At 33.5% G+C, this 15,157-nt stretch overlaps 1 protein-coding gene across 1 annotated transcript in view; it reads right to left on the reverse strand.

The window, feature by feature from the left end:
- Positions 1-14,523, reverse strand: part of Cbp53E (Calbindin 53E) — a 196,198-nt gene extending 181,675 nt beyond the window's left edge. The window contains exon 1 of the mRNA XM_090397382.1: positions 14,160-14,523. Within this exon, the coding sequence (XP_090253508.1) occupies positions 14,160-14,301 (142 nt within the window). The 5' untranslated portion in view covers positions 14,302-14,523. The remainder of the gene's footprint in view (positions 1-14,159) is intronic.
- Positions 14,524-15,157: the final 634 nt, after the last annotated feature.

Consider the following 15,157-nt stretch of genomic DNA (forward strand, 5'->3'; position numbering starts at 1 on the left):
AGATTTGAGTTTCTGCTGAAAAGAGTAAGTGGAGTTTGGTGGACTGCAGATGGTAGTGGAATTATTAGGTGTAATTATTAGGGTTTTAGCAATCGTAAAAACAGAAGATAAATTACCCGAGGCAAACATCCAAGTTTACTGAAAAAAAACAAAACAAACTCCCTTTTACTAACCGGCTAACTAACCTGCATTTTAAACACTCAGGTCTTTCTATGTAAAGTATGTGCGTCGTTCTGAGTGTGTGTGTTGAGGACTCACTTCATTGACGAGTGCAAAAAAGATTCCGAGTCAGTAGCCAGAGAATATGCAAATACATGAATATAAATATGGATTTCAATTTCGATAAGTCTTTGTACACTCGATGATAGCAGTTTCATTATTTTAAGCTATGGTATGACAAGAATTATTAGAATAATTATCCTGTTAACATTAGATTGTTAACTGGACTTTTATTTTATGCATTTTGTCTAAAATGTTTATAAAATATTTTTAATAATTATAGAGGATTTTAAAAATAATTTAAAAAAAAATTAAATATTATCTGCTTGAAGATATTTTTCAATTAAAAAAGTAATAAATTTAGACACCTATTATTATCCTATTTAGCAAGATTATTTCAATTATTTTTCAATGTGCTTAATCCAATACCCTTGGAGGGTAATGGATGGCAATGCTGTAGCTAATGAAGTTCTAACTGAGGCTCGGCTATTGCTGTTACCCTCCTGCCATGATCAGAGCTTTAATAGCTCAATAACCCCTTATCCCTATTGCTGTTACCCTCCTGCCATGATCAGAGCTTTAATAGCTCAATAACACCTTATCCCTACACTGTCCTCTACAGATAACGGGGAAGATGAAAAGCATTCTTGCTTCGCCCCTTTAAGCCAGTCCTTATAAGGACTATAAGGCGCAGAAAATTGGATTTTGGATAATTAATCGACCGTGAGATGCGGTGATTAATACCCTTGGAGGGTAATGGATGGCAATGCTGTAGCCAATGAAGTTCTAACTGAGGCTCGGCTATTGCTGTTACCCTCCTGCCATGATCAGAGCTTTAATAGCTCAATAACACCTTATCCCTACACTGTCCTCTACAGATAACGGGGAAGATGAAAAGCATTCTTGCTTCGCCCCTTTAAGCCAGTCCTTATAAGGACTATAAGGCGCAGAAAATTGGATTTTGGATAATTAATCGACCGTGAGATGCGGTGATTAATACCCTTGGAGGGTAATGGATGGCAATGCTGTAGCCAATGAAGTTCTAACTGAGGCTCGGCTATTGCTGTTACCCTCCTGCCATGATCAGAGCTTTAATAGCTCAATAACACCTTATCCCTACACTGTCCTCTACAGATAACGGAGAAGATGAAAAGCATTCTTGCTTCACCCCTTTAAGCCAGTCTTTATAAGGACTATAAGGCGCAGAAAATTGTAAATAATTGAAAGGCGGAAGTAGAAGGCCCCTCAATAATAACTTTAGACAACTGTGTAGGAATGTCAAATTTCAGCTCACTCATCTTTTTCATTCAGATGAAAAAAAAAACTGCAGTTTACTTTCGGAAAGTCGTTTTCTAATTAATATTTCCCAATTCCCCACTGAAATTGGGATAAAAGTTAGAAATACTGCCGTCAGTTGTTAAAAGGCTGTCTGTTCTTGTATCCTTAAAGCCAGACGAGAATTTTAAGTAGGAAGAGGCGAAGCATATAACGTAATGGTTGTTGAAGCTGTCAAAAAGATTGGGAAGTCTGGATGTGCCCGCTTCCTTCTACTCAACTCATTGCCGCAGATTAAGGTAGGCCATCCATCCTCCCTTGACACCAGTCAGCCCTTTACGAGCTTTACTAAAATATCACCTTAACTGCTTTCAGACATGTTGCCACGCTAAGTTTATATACAGCTAAATAAATGTTCCGTTAACAAACATACAGCTTTCAACCCTGATAGCCTAAAACAAACAAACAAAAAAAGTTTTTTTTTTTTTGGCTCATTTACATGTAATTCAATATGGACAAATCTGAAACCTCGCATTATCATCCTCACTTTTTCATATTAATAAACGTAAATTATTTGTATCATATACTAGTCTTAGTTGCTGTGGCCAAGGTTCCAACCAAGTGAACATTATCCTCTTACATTCTGACTAACTGAACGAACGATTTGAATAGGACGCTTTGGGTTTAGTTCGCTGAAAAAAAAAAAAAAAAAAAAAAAGTGACCCCCCCCCCACACACACACACAGTTTTCAAGACCGGCGAACCATCTTTGGATACTCATCACCTATGCAACGAACTCTAAAAGTCCACGATAGTAATCTCTTCATGCAGTACTTAAGATTGTAAGGTTGGCTACTTAAGCAGTAGAAAAAGTACTAAGTGGTGCAAGTATTTGTTCATCGAAAGAGATACAAGAATTCAAGGGATCACTTCATTTAAACTGCTGTGCCAGCACGTTTGCTGTGTCACTCCTTAAATCGGCTACTTGAGAAAAAGGAATATTGTCCTACATCCCCTCCCGCACTCAAGAATTTGTCAATTTTTTTTTAGTGTCTCAAGTTCTATTATATTATTTAAATCAGTCGTTGAGTTTCTTATCAACTTTTAACTCGGTCACTGTATCAGTGTGTGATAAGATTTAAAAACTATCGGATTTTCTATTACACACACAAAATTTAATTACTTAAAATTATATATTTAAAAAAAAAATCATTTATGCAAATATATACATTTAAATAAGGATAATTATGAATGTTTGCTAATTATTAGAAGGCACTTGCAGCAACTAATACGTGGAGAGTACTCAATCTCGGTTTGAGTAAAACATATAACATCGAATCCACCTGTGCTGTCTAAGGCAAACAAACTACTTTTCTTATAAGAAAAACTGCTAAGGTAAATACAAATTTACTATTAGAAATAACTTAAATGCCTATGTGGCCTCGGTAACTTTAATGACTAAGATCAACAGAAGAAAGACCGTCATAAGCTTAATTCTAACCGAAGACTAGTAACTTTTCCCTAGCTCCCCCCCCCCCCCAACCATCACCACCACGAAAAAAAAAAAAAAAAACATTGGCAGAAATTAACTCAACTACTGGTGTGACGAAAGAGAAATATCATGTGCTTACCAGTTTCTAAAGGTTATGACTAAAATAGTTTCATTTACGCCCCCCCGGGGGAATGAAGAGGCCTTAAACGTATTATTATTATTATTATTAATTTAAATTGTTTCAGTAATGGGTTGTTTATTTTGTTGTTGTTGCACGTATAAAGGGCCAAAAAAAAGTTATTTTTTGGTCCTTTATATGTGCAGCTATTTTGGACTTTGTCCATCGATCCATAACATCCCTAAAAATGAACAGGTTTTAATGAAATTTAGTATAATGTTCAAATTAATTCAACGCTTAAACAATGGTAACAGCAGCAGAATATAAATAGACGAACTGTGGGTGTTGCATCAATAGGCTGTGCGGCATTTATGTTTTATGGCTGTCAGTCACGTGTGTTTCTTGTCAAGGCCATTGGCTCGACATTAAACCGTGAGGTGTCGTCGGAGATAAAGAGTTAGATGAAGCACACCTTTCTTTATAATTCTATGTGATTATTCCATTTCTGTAAAAAAAAAAAATAAATAAATAAATAAAAAAAAATAAAAAAAAATTAAATAATCGGAGCAGTCTTTTTTTTTTTCTGTTAACATCTGTAAAATCAAAAGACCATTTACGAAGATTAATTGAAAAGCGATACGTAGTATTTTTTTAACTTTGATTAATTCCATCTATTAACTAAACTGGCCTCAATTAATTTTTAAACTTAAACACCAAGACATGAAGAAGAAATAAGTTTCGAAGGTTCATCTAAGTACTTGCTCAATGCTGGTTAAAATAAGATTAGAAAGAGAGATTATTCAGTCTCTAATCCATGGAGCTATAGAGTTAATTCCTTCAAAAAAAAAAAAAAAATTCGTTCGAAATCCATTTCTCCCATTAATACTTTAACTTTCATCTCATCAATCATTCAACAGACAAGACATCGAATGCGAATAAGTTTTTCTTTCTTGTTTTCATTATAAGTTAGTTAGTTCATATATAATTTAAGTTAGCAAGAACAGGTAAACTCTCAATAGAAAGATTGTATCCTCTAAATTTAATAAAAAAAATTTTAATTATTTAACGAAAAAACGTTTTTCAATGTTTCGTTAAATGCATTTTTATCAATTAGTTACTATTCGGAAGGAGAAATTAACAGTAAATTCTTAATATGACGTCATTTTACATAAATTATTGCTATTATCGTCTGGTTCTTTGAATACAAATAGTTTATATAATTGACACATGCGGCGCTACTTATCAGTCAGAAATCAATAATTTATTAATATCTGCTGGAATTTACAATTCTTCTTTTAAGCAAATCTTTTATTTTATGATTATTTTGAAATGAAAAAACTATAATAATAAATACATAATACGCATTTAGATTTTGACTTGGTAGATTGCTGAGCGTATGCAATTAAATAAATTGAGAATACGTTTAAAAAAATAATCTCTACATTTATAAAAATACATTGAAATTATTCATTTATCTAATTCCTAGTGTCTATCTATTCGTATAATGTAATCTTTATAATCTGTCCATCTTTGCAAATAAATCTACAAATAAGTCTCACTTCATCGCGACAAAATTAATTCTCAAAATAGTTTTCGGAGATAGGAAGGGAATAGGAAGCCATTATCGATAATATAAATGGAGACGTAATTTATATTGGAAGGAGAAGTTTATCACCTTAAAGTGGCGGAAAGGCAAAGACGCATTAAGATATCAAAGAAAATGGGCAGAGTAATTATGAAGACGCAAATTCCAGTAAGTCTAAATTGAAATGATGTTACGGTAGAAAATTCGTATTAATGGTAGGGAAAAGTAATGCGAAGAATTAGAAATTGGAGTTCACTGAAGCAAAATTGCTGATCATCTAAGAAACATGAGGCATGAAATTAGATTCTCTCTCTCTCTGCACTTTTTTTTTATAGCAAGTGAAAAAAAAGATAGGTCAAAAAAGTCTATAGGTAGAGGGCGCGGTAAGAAGTGATGCATAATTGAGAGAAGGAGAAAGAGTGAAGAAAATTGCAGTGTATATATATATATATATATATATATATATATATAAAACAAAAAAGATTGCAGATCGACCAAACTACTGTGTGAACTGCATCACGAGTACACACACAACAGAATATAGATCTCTACTGCTATTCTTTATAGTAGCATATATCATTAATAAAACATGCTCGAAGAACATAGTATGGTTTGAAAGAGAATTAGATATTGGCTTAAAAGAGCAGCTATTTCCCAAATAATAAAAAAAGTTCATTGTTGTGGGGAAAAAAAAAAAAAAAAAAAAAAACAATTCTCAACAGTGCTTCTTTGAAATGGAGTGACCACGAGAATGTTATGATAACGATGATCTGTTGAGATTTCTATTTTTTCATTTTCTGCTTTTCTTTTTTTTTTGGGGGGGGGGGAGATGGACTGAGTCCTTGACTCTTTATCCCGTTATCTGAATGAAGAAAATCTGTGTGGTTGGATTGTTATTGAGCTAAAAGCTCTAGTCATGGCTGGGTAACGGCAACAGCCGAGCCTCAGTTAAAACAAAATTGGCTACAGCATTGCCATTCGTTACCCTGGGTGTCATCGCCTTACACTCTTTTCTGCAATTTTGTGAATGTCATTGTTCTTTATTTCTAAACATGAAATGAATATTATGGGTTTATTGTTTGTTTGTTTTTTAATTTTAATATTACGACATTAATATTGCGGTGTAATGGGAATGTAAATACCTTTTTATATTATTATTACTATACGTGTATGTTGTTATTATTATTTTGTCTTAAAGTCAACAGGCAATCTTACACTTGAAGGGATACCATTTTAAACCGACACTTGCGAGGTAATAGAACAAATGATATAATTACTTAAGTTGCTTGCAATCAGAACCGGCGCTAGGGTCTTTGCCGTCCGCATGCAATTTCTATCTAAGCGCCCCTGTAACGATCCGGGCATGTGTGGTTCTTTTACGATAATAAAAATTCAAATTATTTGAAATTTCTTAAATAAATTTTGACAGAACAGCCACACGTTGGTTCGCTAAATGTAACGAACCGGAGGTGTTGACTAGGCAGGATAATCGTTAAAAACCCGAATATTCAAAAAATTCTCAAAAAGTAAAGCAAATTTTGATACAGCCACTTCACTTTAGTCGTTGAATATAATTATACAGGGATTATAGCCTTCTCACCGATCCGAATCGCTAACAAAATTAAAATGAATTTTAATTAAAGTTAAAATTTGTTTGAACCAAAGTTTAAAAAATCCTTGCATTTTACAAGTTACTAAATTCTTAGTAACTTGTAAAAAAAAAATTATAATTTTTATAAGTGGAACTATCTTTTAGGAAAATAAAAGAAACTCAAGATAGATGAGAAAATAAAAGAATTCAGAAATAATTAGAACATTTAATATAAGTATTCAAAAAATACAATCTTTACAGAATAACAGAAAATAAATTAAATTACATAAATATACTTGAAAATTTTTTTAATTAAAATTTTAGGGTTCTTGATTTCATATTCACAAAATTAGAAATAATGGCCTTAACGTCTAATTCCGCACATATATCATTTTCAATAGCTATTAACGCCAAACTAACAAGCATTTTTTGTGACATACTTGTTCTTAAGTAGGTTTTAATCAATTTCAACTTGGAAAAGGAACGTTCACCGCTCGCTACACTAACAGGTAAGGTTAATAGTATTCTTAAAGCAATTGAAAAGTTAGGGAAAGATAATTATTGGACACAATAAAATTAAGAATATCGAAAGAGTTTTGAATATTTAAATTATCCTTCTGGAAAATATCCCGCAAACTACATAACTCGTCATATACAGTAGTTCTATTGCATTTACGTCTTTATTGTAAATGCAATAAAGACGTCCTTCAAGAGAATCTCTAAATCGTCATAATTTTTTCGTAAATCTTCGTTATTAATTTGTAGTAATCTATACAAGAAAGTGAAATTATCATAATATGTTTTTAGTTGTTCAAAACGTTCTATTAACGAACACATTGCAACGCCTAGAAGTGTATAAAACATATTCACTCTCAATTTATCTTCAGGCGATTGTGGCGTTTCGTCATGATGCTCGTAGTCAAATTGTTGTGTCGTCTTTCGTCGTCGAACTTCCGTACCAGTTTTAAATTCTTGTTCTCCATCCACGTCTTCACTCAGTTCTTTTTTATTTTTTTTAGAACTTCTTTAAAATTTCTATCTGATCGATACTCTTGTAAGAATATTTTAAAGTTTTCGATAGATTCTATAGCAAGAATTTTTGTCTTGAAGCATTTTACTCACAGGGTTTATTCTGTTAAGTAAATCATGCCAAGTTATAAGAGAGCAAATAAATTTGTAGTCCTTTATTTTAGCACATAATGCTTGTGCTTCATGCTGAGTTTCTTTATTAAAATTTTCATTATTTAAAATTTCAAAAAGTGCATCGTAAATTTCTCCTAACTGATATCATAGAGGGCGGAATCCATTAATTTTACTTTCCCATCGCGTTTCTGATGGCTATTTCAATGTTAAATTTTTTATGACGTTTAAAACGATTGCCCAACGTTTGTAAGAGAATGAAAAGAAATTGTATATTTCTTGAATAATTGGAAACTAATTGTATCTACATTCACTTTGGCTGCATCGTTAATGATTAAATTTAGAGTATGAGCAGCACATGGCACGTAAAAAGCTGGAGGATTTTTGTTCAAAAGCAAATTTTGGAGCCCATGTTTTTCCCCTTTCATTTGTTGTTTTAAGGATACTTGCGACATAAGACTGAATGATATAATCACGTAATCACAAGAAAGATATTTCAATGTTTCTACCACCGACGATGGTCTGCTATTTCCAGACCGAAATATTTGGTTAAATAAATATCTTTCTTGTGATTACGTGATTATATCATTCCCCTTTCATATTTTCCCCATTGTCATACCCTTGACCTCGCATGTCTTCAATGGGAATGTTCCATCTTTCCAGTTGTTCCATTATTGTTGCACATAAACCACGTCCTGTGGAATCTGATATATTTGCAAAACCTAAAAAGTTTTCCTTGATCTTGACAAATCGAATTTCACAAGAAACAAAGCGAATAATAATGGTCATTTGTTCTGTTTTACTTGCATTAGGTGTGCAGTCTAAAATTATGGAATAATATTTAGATTTTCGAATCGATAATAAAATTGTATCCCTGATTGCGTTATTTAAAGTTTCCAATATTTCATTTTGACTATCTTTACTCAAATAGTGTACTCTATTGTTTCGTTGTAGATCCTTTTCAACATGATTTTCCATAACGGGATCAAACTTCGCAAACAGTTCGACTAATTTTTAAAAAATTGCCGTTATTCTTTTCATGTAATTTATCAGATGATCCGCGAAAAGCTAAATTTTGGCTACCAAGGAATTTTATAATTTCAATCACGTGTTCTAAAACACTCGTCCAATGTTTCTTTTCCATTTCATACATGCTTTGAGTCTGGCAATCAATAGTAGTTTACATTTTTATCAAGTTCCTTCCATTTTAAGAAATTTTTCATGTGAGTTAAACTAGTCTCATGTATATGCAAAGTTGTACTGACATTTCTCCAATCGTTATAACCTTCTACAAGACTACTTGATTCAGTAGATGCGAAAAGTTTGCAACAAAAGCAAAAAACAGAATTTAAAGTTTCGGAATAAATGAGCCATGTTCCTGACACGAGCTCCCCGTTTTCCATTTTTCTATTATAATACGTGGCGCCAAATTTACGACCATATGTATCTCTGGGATATATTATATTTTTCTTTTGAACAGGCCCCATTTCAATTAAAACAACTCGCAATTTTTCATCAATATTTCCCCATTCACCTGGTTCTTCTAAATTTACAGAGACTAACAATGTGTTAGTTTCGTGGTCAACTACAACTAAATCTTCTCCTAACTGTTTTTCACTTAAATCATGCATCTTGTTATCTTGTTCAATAGTTGCAATAGTACTTTCATCGAAACTGGATGATGTGCACGGTTCTTCAACTCTGATTTCTGATGTATCGAGTTGGTTACAATCTGCATCAGAATATTTTAATATTTTAACAAATTTATTAAGAGCCCCAGTTTGTTTCTTAATATCTGCTTCTTTCGCAGCATGACGCTTACGATTTTGTGCACCGAATAACTTTTTAAAAATTTTTGATTCCATTTCTATTTTATACCCACAAGAAATTATTACACAACACGACACAGAGACGAAATAATAGTCCGCACTGCGCTACTGTCAGTAGCCTACTGAGATGCATACCATATGACTGGTTAACTAGCAACAAATGTTTTGTACGAAAATTCATTTCTGCGCATAAAAACCGTTCACCGTTTCACTTTAGATAGACTGCAGTAGACACAACATTGTGCAGGCAAGCATTTAACCTGCTCTCGGTGCAAAATTGTAAACAGCCGGCTGATCAAAGAGGCGGCAATATACAATATTTTTTTTAAATTTTTATTCGGTGTATTCGGCCTTATTTATTTTAATATTGATCATTCTAAGAATATTTTGTTTTTATGATAAAAATTTTGTTTCGTAAAAATGAACCGTGCCCCGACGGCTCCGCCCCCTTCGTAGCGACGCCCGCATGCCCGCTTCCGCCGGCCCTGCTTGCAATTATCCAAACTCGAACAAATAAATAAAAAAATGACATAAGACAATATCGTTCACAAGGCTGCGAAAGAGTCGTTGATTACTGCAAGCAAAGGTTCTTGTTGTCATAGAATACGTCATATCCGTCTTACTCGACACACAATTTTATTATATAGAGAAATCATCAGAATTGTATGGGGTTTATACTGCATGGATTCCTCTTTGCGCAAGATGAGTTTGTGAAGTCGTAGTTTTGAATACAATCTTAGATATAAAAAAACTTTTTTCTATATTTACAGCATCAGTGACATGAACTATCCTTAACTTTTATTTTTTCTTTCTTTCTTCATTTTTTTTTAAATTTAACTCAACTTAATCTTGCTGAAAACAGAATTAGACCAGTGATTACAGCTTATCAAGAGTTGAGTAATGTCATTTTCATGAACAATTGCTTGCAAATAAACAGTAATGTAGGTCTTCGAAGCAGACACCTTAATGGAATAACTAATTAGTGGTTTTCATTATTCTCTGCAGTCATTGTCGAATAATTCTGTGTAACATTGGATTTAATTATATATCAGTCTGCAATTTTTATTACATTTATGTGATTGCGAGTATAAAATATATTCACAAATTTCTTTTACAAATGCCGAGATGTCCCATAAATAATAAACTGGATACAAAATAAATGCATTAAGTGAACTTCAGTTTATTATATATTTAGGGCGGAAAGTGTTATGGAAGCTACAAAGCGTACATTAATTAAATTATTTACACATTTTGTTGTGATAAAAAAGTGATTTTTTTTGTTGATTCCAGTTAAACAGTACAATTATTCCCAAAATAGCTTTAATAAAATTGCCTATGATGCAACTGTTATTAGATCCTTACATTGACCGATAAAGCCGAGTTATGTAGTACTACCATATTGCCCGGATGTGTGATATCATATATCCCCCTTGTAAAAAAAAATAGAAAACTACTTTCGCGGTTTTCTATTTTTTTTTTTTTCCCCCTGCGTTTTACTCATTGTTAGATAAAATCTTAGAGAAGCTCTGGTCCGAGGATATATTTTCTCAGAAGCCGTTAATAATAATTGTCACTGAATGATACAGATTTTCTGAAACTATGTTTGAGGTAGAAATTCTCTAACGGTTCAGTTAATTATTATTATAAGATATACAAGTTGGCACTGAATCCGATGTATTTGTCTTAAACAAACAGAGATTAAATGCTTGCTTGTGATTGGTTACTTTTCCAGGTGTATAAATATACACGCGAAGTCTCCGACATACTGGAAATGCCATCGACAGTGTAGATGAATTTACCTACAGAACTTAGCTTCCGTATCTCCCCCCCAAATTCTTATTCCCTAAAAATAAAACTAAATAGAAGAAGAAAAGAAAAAATTGGAGACTGGCTAAAATATTAGTCATCCAAATTGAGTCATTCAAATCATTTTTACATCGAATATTTGTATAACAGTTAAATTACGCCATATACTATTAAATACAAAGAGAAGTTATCTCAGTACGCTAATAAAATAATCATAAACTATAGCAAAATATGCACCGTTTTTTGCTTGTCACTATAATTATTCTTTAATAATGTAATAATTACATAGAGCCATAATAGAAAGCTATATAATTGTTGGTATTACTAATATGATTCTGATACTGTCGTAATAGACGTAGTCTTGATTATTAGCATCGCGATTTAAAAAGATAGCTTGTTTGTAGATTTATTAAAATATCCATTACCGTCATAAATTTTGTCACAGCATCGGTGTTTAAGTAAAGGCAACTCTACAGCGCCGAAAAGGAAGACATCAGTTGCTGCCTAAGTCCGCAACCAACAGCAGCAGCCCTTATAGTCCTTATAAGGACTGGCTTAAAGGGGCGAAGCAAGAATGCTTTTCATCTTCCCCGTTATCTGTAGAGGACAGTGTAGGGATAAGGTGTTATTGAGCTATTAAAGCTCTGATCATGGCAGGAGGGTAACAGCAATAGCCGAGCCTCAGTTAGAACTTTATTGGCTACAGCATTGCCATCCATTACCCTCCAAGGGTATTAATCACCGCATCTCACGGTCGATTCACATCACAACCAACTCAAAAATAAAAAAGGGTGTTTTCTGGAATGCATATTATTTTTAATTTTCTTGTAATTTTTTCTTTATTTTATTTATTTATGAAATGAAGTATTAAGTTTCCATAAAGTTTTATAACTTTTATATATCGCTTATAATAATTAAATCTATATTATTTGATATCCTTACAATTTACACCGAAAACAGACGTTTGTTCACATTTCTTCCAACCTGACATTGAAATTTCTCAAAAACACAAACCATAAACAACTCTCGGACTCAAGCTGTTATCACGTCAAATAAATGTAACGTAACTTTCGATCTGAAGAACCTATATAATCGTTTATTTAATGTTTTGGTAATGCAACAGCTGATGATGTGACCTCATATAATCTATTGCATACACTGACTAAAGCCATTTCTCTTTCGGTTATCAATAAGTCATACGAGATGCTCTGCTGCATCATGTTCGTGTGTATGATTATCACTATGGAAATGGCATGTCAATAATCATAGGATGAGTTGGAGAAAGCTCTGCGTGCAATGTTAGCTATTAAGTAGCTTGTAGTTGATCCCGAAGTTCGTATTCTGTTAAACAGAAAACAATATTATGTAGCCTAACTCTACTGAGGATATCAATTAATGAATTTTTCAATACATTAAAAAAAAAAAGTTATCTAAGGTCGTATTTGTACATCGATCCATAGACCTTACTATGTGAAAAAAGCACTATTCCCTCAAACTAAAAAAAAAAAAAAAAAAAAAAAACGTATGCTATCTTATATTAAAAGAACACATATATATAACATACTATATTATATTCACTATAAGATAAGAATTAAGAAGTATCCTGCAATGCGCTTAGCTACATGTGACGTAACAGAAAAGTCTCCGATGGCGACTACCCAATCAGTGAGGTATTTGAGTGGTACGGTAGAAATCCTTTGACTGCTAACAATGGGACGGTAGGGGTGGGTGGTATGATCAAGTAGATCTATACTTAAGGTGCAGTCTGTATATTTTTTTTTCCAAGACTGTATTTCCAATATGAAAGGATTGGTAGACTATTGATGATTTTAAATAGGGATGAAAAGGTAAGTTAGTGGAATAGTTAGACTTTTATATTCCATAGAGATACGAATTAAATAATAATAATAATAATAAAGTCTCTCTCTCTCTCGCACCTATATAAAAAGAAAAATTGATGGATGAAAAAAAAATTATAAAATAAGCAGAGCTTATTCTCAACACACACACACACACACACACACGCACGCACGCACGCATCGTGTTCTCAACTCATTTCTTTAAAACTGTTCAAGTTTTTCTTAGCACCGCAATAACATAGAAAACTGACTATACTGAAAAAAAAAAGTGACTTGTGAGTGAAAACGCGCAGTTGGTAATTGAGCAGGAAATTCTCCAGGAAACGTAAATTTCCTTCCTTCATTTCCGGTTTACAATGTGTTATTTAATAATAGCAGGCATAAAAAAAATATTTTTTTTTCTTGTGCAAGAATCGACTTTCTTTTCTTGGAAACTCATCTGCTGTCTGCATACAAATACCTGGGATAGTCTCTCTCACACACACAGTCTATTACATGAGAGTGAGTCTGTTTAGATAGTTTTTTTCTATTACAGCTGCGAGTACATAACTGCTAGGAAATTGAACTTTTACTATCATAGTTTTCTGCGACAGTTAGATGCAGTATTGTAGGGGGAAGGGGATGAGGTTTTATCAGCAAACAAAGCCAAATATAGGAAAGTATATAAGAAATGACACCTTGGATAAACAATTTTGTAACTGTTATGCTAATCAAAAGTCGTGATAAAGTAAACAATGCTGATGTTTACACAAACACACGTATCTCTAGACTGTGTCAATATAGAAGACACAAAAATAACGGAGCAATATAAGTATAGTGCAACTTTTATAAGTATTAGTGCAACTATCTCATTATTATCATTTTATTTTACTTCTTTCCTTTCATTATCCACACCTCAATCACTAGGTTATATTTATCTTTAATTTACTTCAATGTACCCTTATAAACTTATGTTTGTAAATTATTAATACACAAACATTGAGGTAGCGTGTTCCAAAGACTCGCCTGGAGCGAAATAAAAAAAATACATTAATTGATATAATATAAGAATTCAAAAACAGCTCACATGCAAAGATCATATTACTATGGATATATTCTGTTTGCCTTTCACCTGACAGAGGGCTTGTTTAACGCAAGAATGAGAATGATTCAACTGGGGGGAAAAAAGGAGAAAGCAACGAATTGTAAAGATAAGGCAGAATAGAGGAAAAGTTTTCGAAGGAGCAGAGAAAGAGATGGACTTACCATCCTTGTCGTAATGACTCCATACTTCCATGAACTGGGTAGCCGTCAGGTATTTGAGCTCGCGGGTATTCTTATCGCGAAACTGTCTCATGAAATTACTGCTGCTTCTTCGGTCAACCCCTATGTTATCAGCTTCAGCCATTTCTACGTACGGATTTCAGCCAACAAGATACGAAGTGGCAACTAAATCTGGAGCTGGCGAGTGATTGCAGGTGAGTTCGACGGTTGGGTGAATGCGGGATTGGGTCAAGAAAGGGGACCCGACTACTGGGAGTACGAGGAAGAAAGTAACCGTGACTGTCTCCGGAGCTGGGTGACTACTGTGGCCGCCACCAACCTTGTGCCGTGAGCGTGTGTGCGGTGGAGAGGTGGCTGTTGCGCATGCTCAGTATCGACCACCAAGACACCTGCTGCAGGAGTTACAACGTCCGCTAAGCGCCGATCTCGGAGATGATGTTTGCATTACATGTGATGTGAACCTTCACCACCTGCCCAGCAATGCACAGAAAGACAACAGGATGACAAGAGATAACACAGTTGCTTATTAAGATCATTAAGACATTGCCCAAGTAAGATTCACGAATATTTCTTTAAGGATTCGTGTGGTTTGTGTGTGTGGATCATCTGTTGTTAGCGATTGGTATGCTTTACACCTCTAGAATAATATCTCTTTGCACACGGCCTTTATGATCCTGTAGGCCGAATTACATTTTACCACTCCAATGTCCCTCGATTCTCTATAGCATGAGAAGGTATTGATCCAACTGGTGTTTCGTCGCGTTTTACTGTCTCATAGGCAGTAAAACGCGACGAAATGACTCATAGGCTGATATTCTTCAAATTACTGAACTTTTCTATTCTAAATATCGCATGACTACTATAGTATTATATGGTGAACGTTATTATGTTGATTAGGATGTTATCATATTCAATGCATTCTTTTAATTACCTTTATCATCTTCTCACATGAAAAAATGATTGATTATGAAATTTTCTTA

This window comes from Typopeltis vanoorti, chromosome 9, assembly GCF_054136105.1.
Source record: "Typopeltis vanoorti isolate ZY-2024b chromosome 9, IOZ_Tvanoo_1.0, whole genome shotgun sequence".
Classification (NCBI taxonomy): domain Eukaryota; kingdom Metazoa; phylum Arthropoda; class Arachnida; order Uropygi; family Thelyphonidae; genus Typopeltis; species Typopeltis vanoorti.